The 5,265-nt window shown below is 45.8% G+C and overlaps 1 protein-coding gene across 1 annotated transcript in view; it reads right to left on the bottom strand.

The window, feature by feature from the left end:
* The window catches only part of ZNF506 (zinc finger protein 506), a 30,010-nt gene extending 25,350 nt beyond the window's left edge, over nt 1-4,660 (bottom strand). Inside the window, 1 exon segment of the mRNA XM_017852732.1 lies at nt 4,432-4,660. Within this exon segment, the coding sequence (XP_017708221.1) occupies nt 4,432-4,434 (3 nt within the window). The 5' untranslated portion in view covers nt 4,435-4,660.
* Nucleotides 4,661-5,265: the final 605 nt, after the last annotated feature.

Genomic DNA, 5,265 nt, shown 5'->3' with positions numbered 1-5,265 from the left:
AAAGAAAAGAGATGGGGAAAGATGAAACACATAGATAATACTGGAAAATATTTGTGATTAATAAAATTCTCCATCCTTTGTGTGCTCCAGGAACAGTTTATGGTGCTCTCTTTTCTTACCTGTCACACAGCCAGACACACACTCTGTACGTTTTTTTCTCATTAAAAAAATCAGCTGAATTTGTTTTCAGTGGTCATAATGAAATATTTCTTTTCTTTGCTTTTTTTTTTTTTTTTTTCCGAGCCGGATTCTCACTCTGTCACCTAGGCTGGAGTACAGCGGCGCTATCCTGGCTCATTGCAACCGCTGCCTCCCAGGTTCAAGCAATTCTCCTCCCTCAGCTTCCCGAGTCGCTGGAATTACAGGTGCCTACCACCACACCCGGCTAAATTTTTGTTTTTCTTGGTGGTTTTTTTGAGATGGAGTTTTGTTCCTGTTGCCCAGGCTGTAGTACAATGGCGTGATGTTGGCTCACCACAATCTCCATTTCCTGGGTTAAAGCAATTCTCCTGCCTCAGCCTCCTGAGTAGCTGGGATTACAGGCATATGCCACCATACCTGGTTAATTTTTGCATTTTTAGTAGAGATGGGGTTTCACCATGTTGAGCAGGCGGGTCTTGAGCTCCTGACCTCAAGTGATCAACCCCCCTGGGCCTCCCAAAGTGCTGGGATTACAGGCATGAGCCACTACACCTGGCTAAGGTGCTTGCATTTTATACCTCCATAAGAAAAGCAAATATATCTACTTCTTTCAACAATATATTATTATTTATATTTTATTTATTTATTTATTTTTGAGACAGAGTCTTGCTCTGTTGCCCAGGCTGGAGTGCAGTGGTTGGATCTCGGCTCACTGCAAGCTCCACCTCCCGGGTTTACACCATTCTCCTGCCTCAGCCTCCCGAGTAGCTGGGACTACAGGCGCCCGCCACCGTACCCGGCTAGTTTTTTGTATTTTTTAGTGGAGACTGGGTTTCACCGTGTCAGCCAGGATGGTCTTGATCTCCTGACCTCGTGATCCGCCCCTCTCGGCCTCCCAAAGTGCTGGGATTACAGGCGTGAGCCACCGCACCCAGCCTATTTATATTTTATTATATTAAAAATAATGTAGTAAAAAATTCATCATATGGGAACACTTCTAGAAGGTACCACGTTTCATCACATATAATTTAGCATTAAACTCAAGAAATCAAGACAACAGGATATAGAACTGAGATATTCACTGTCACAAATTTACCCAGCAAAAGGAGGTACTGATGTTTTGACGAATCTATATAACTCATCAATTATCCACCAGATTTTCCTGTGGAAACATTTTCATTGTCTACAGCCAAAATAGAAGAGAGATTTTCCCTACTTTTTTCCCTTGGTAGCTAACATTCTCAAAGCTACGGCTTAGAATTCTGTTTGAAATCACTCAGCTATAAAAAACACACCTGAGAAAATTCCTAAACTCACTCTGGGAAAGAAAAAGATAAATGAGAATTATTAACAAATATATGATTAAATACTAATTTTTTGAAACTCATCTCTTTTATGTCCTTTGTAAATATTTTCTTACCTTTCAAGCCCTACTAATAAAATGCAAATTGCAGTTAAAAAATTGATGCAGCTGGGTGCAGGGGCTCACGCCAGTAATCCCAGCACTTTGGGAAGCCAAAGTAGGTGGATTGCTTAAGATCAGAAGTTTGAAATCGGCCGGTCCATCTCTACTAAAAACACAAAAACTAGACGGGCGCAGTGGTGGGCACCTGTAGTCCTAGCTACTCGGGAGGCCGAGGCATGAGGATCACTTGAACCCAGGAGCCAGAGGTTGCAGTGAGCTGAGATGGAGCCACTGCATTCCAGCCTGTGCCACAGAGACTGTTTCAAAACAAAAACAACAACAAAAACACCTGAGGTTAAAATAAGTGAACAAATCTTTTCAAGGTACAGAACCTATCACCCACCCCACCCTGTTCAGTTACATGCTCAATAACCACCCTCCCAGGAGACACTGCGCTATGCCCCAGTGAGTGCCCCACGTGCATTTTACTTTGTTAAGTTTTTACGCCATCTCACTGGGGTCAGTTTTTTTGTCTTTTGAAGTGTTTTTTCACAAATTTTTCACTACTTTTCTGCTGCTCATGCAAGAGAATCCAGGGGGCAGAATTTGTTTTCCCCTCAATACCAGCATCTGATTGGCTGACCAGCAATGTTGTCTCCAAGAAATGGAAGCTAGGTTGAGTGAAGATAATCTTCATGTCGCAAGGGGTTAGCTTTTCAAAAAGAAAAAAAAGTGCACCAGGATCTGTCTTTCAACCCCAAGGCTGCCACCTGCTCCCTTCAGAGGCTACACTCCATACTTCAGGTGGTCCCATGGCATAAAATGACCCAAGAGCTAATATTCACTAGACACTCTAACAGACTCTAACCAAGATGGTAGGTATCTTGGTTTATCCCCAGAAAGTACTAAAACCCAGGACCACTGAAGGTTGGCTAAGGACACATCATCCTATTAAGTTTCCAGAGGGTAATCTTGACCCAAAAACATTCGGTAAGTTCTCTGGAAAAATAAAAGACAAAGAGGCACAGAGAGTTTTTATAATACAGCATCAGGGGATTATTCTTTGCTTTCTTCTCATGGGAAATATTTACAAACAAAAAACATATTTTCAATAGCGTTATGCAATGCTTTTTAAAAAATGACTATTGGCCAGGCTCGGTGGCTCACGCCTGTAATCCCAGCACTTTGGGAGGCTGAGACAGGCAGATCACGAGGTCAAGAGACAGAGACCATCCTGACAAACAAGGTGAAACCCTATCTCTTCTAAAATTACAAAAATTATCTGGGCGTGGTGGCACGTGCCTATACTCCCAGCTACTCGGGAGGCTGGGGCAGGAGAATCGCTTGAACCCAAGAGGCAGACATTGCAGTGACATCGCCCCACTGCACTCCAGCATGGCGACAGAGCAAGACTCCGTCTCAAAAAAAAAAAAAAAGATTAATTGAGGAACATGAGGTACACTTGAGGCCCTGCTTGGGACACGTGAAAAATGCCAGGGAAAATCAGTCCCTTGTGGGGTGTGAAAATAATTAGGCAATTAGAATGAGGAAGCTCTTGTACCCAGATTCCTACTTCTAAGAAAAAAAATAAAAACTCAAGTGCATTTTTTGGTAAATTACTACATTAGGGGAAAAAAAATTCAGGCTTAAGCAACTATAAACTGCCAATTAAACTCTGATTACATAACCAAGAAATTTCCACCTCGATTGTGCAAATTTAAAAACTACCTAACTAGCCTGGGCGCGGTGGCTCACACCTGTAATCCCTGCACTTTGGGAGGCCGAGGCGGGTGGATCACGAGGTAGGAGAGCGAGACCATCCTGGCTAACACGGTGAAACACGTCTCAACTAAAAATACAAAAAATTAGCCTGGCGGCGGCAGGCGCCTGTAGTCCCAGCTACTTGGGAGGCTGAGGCAGGAGAATGGCGTGAACCCAGGAGGCGGAGCTTGCAGTAAGCTGAGATCAAGCGACTGCACTCAAACCTGGGCGACAGAGCGAGACTCAAAAAAATAATAATAATAAAAATAAAAAAATAAAAACTACGTAAGTATACCTAACCAATTATTGAATTTGGTTTTCTTCATCATGCACCTTATGTCTTTCCTTCAAGCCCCTCCCATGGACCACAAACCACAAACTGTAGCTAGGTGCTCTACAATTCTTGAATCACTCTTTGATTAAATTATTTGATATTTTTGCGATGACTCCCCGCTCTTTTTTTTTTTTTTTGGCAGAATCTAGCTCTGTCGCCCAGGCTGGAGTGCAGTGGCGCGATCTCAGCTCATGGCAACCTCCGCCTCCTGGGTTCAATCGATTTTCTCACCTCTGCCTCCAAAGTAGCTGGGACTACAGGCGTTTGCCATCACACCCAGCTAGTTTTTTTTATTTTTACTAGACCTGGGGTTTCCCCATTTTGGCCATGCTTGTCTTGAACTCCTTACCTCAACTGATCCGCCCGCCTCGGCCTCCCAACGTGCTGGGATCACTGGCGTGACCCACCACTCCCGGTCCCATAAATTTTTAATAGGAGAAAAGAGAAACTGTGAACCCCACGAACCAAAGCTCTTCCCATTCATGAACCCGTACCCCGAGTCAGGATTCTCCCCTGACGACCCTCCCGTGGTCCCTAAACAATCTGGGAAAGACCGTGGGTGCAGAGCTGCCCGGAGAGGGCTCCAGCCCAGGGCACAGTCACTAAAGGAAAAGACAGGACGTCCCGGGGCCCCGCTGTCAACGCAGCCGCCATCTTATGGCTCAGGCGGAACTGGGCAACGAGAACTTGGAGCGCAGACTGCTGAGCTAACTGCCGGGAGGCCTAAATTCTTCCTCCCCAGTTCCAACCAGCCCCTCCCCGTCTCTCGGGATGTCGAACCCGCACTCACCATTTCTAGGCTTTCAGGGGGTCCCAGCGTCTTAGCTGTGGCTCTCCCAATACCTGCAGGTCACAGGGCCACCGAGGCTGGGCCTCTAGGAGCAGACGCCACAGAGCAGTGAAAACAACACCGGGAGCTCTGAGGGCAGCCAGAGACAATGGGCACGCCAAGGCCAGAAGCCGGAAGCCTTCCTGTTGGCTCCAGCTGCGTACCTGACTGGAGGATTTGCAGCCCAGCGTCCCTGATTGGATAATGCTTAAGGCCCCGCCCCCTCAGGTCCTAAGTGACAGAAGACGTGATGAGATGCTGGACTGAGTGAAGAGTGACAGTGTAAGCCTGCAGCCTTTTCTTTTTTTTCTTTTATTTATTTATTTTTTTGAGACAGTTTCACGCTTGTTGCCCAGGCTGGATTGCAATGGCGTGATCTTGACTCAATGCAACCTCCACCTCCTGGGTTGAGCGAATACTCCTCCCTTAGCCTCCCGCATATCTGAGATTACAGGCGCCCCCTACCGTGCCCGGCTAATTTTTTTTCTAGTTTTAATAGAGACCGGGTTTCACCATATGAGCCAGGCTGTTCTCAAACTCCTGTCCTCAAGTTATCCGCCTGCCTCGGCCTCCCAAAGTGCTCGGATTACAAGCGTGAGCTGCCGCGCCCGGCCAGCTGCAGCCTTTTCAAACAGGACTTCCTCCCTGAGCTGAGCCAGACCCACCCCAGAGCATGGGAAAATTCTCTCTTTTTTTACTCTCTCTCTTTTTGAATGTGTTCAAAAGGTGAACAGAAGTATTCTGCTGCCATATTAATAATACATAAAATTTTTGTTCAAGAGAAAATCAACCTTT

This window comes from Rhinopithecus bieti, unplaced genomic scaffold (genome assembly GCF_001698545.2).
Source record: "Rhinopithecus bieti isolate Rb0 unplaced genomic scaffold, ASM169854v2 scaffold_34968, whole genome shotgun sequence".
NCBI lineage: Eukaryota > Metazoa > Chordata > Mammalia > Primates > Cercopithecidae > Rhinopithecus > Rhinopithecus bieti.
This window is presented reverse-complemented; position numbering and strand designations above follow the sequence as displayed.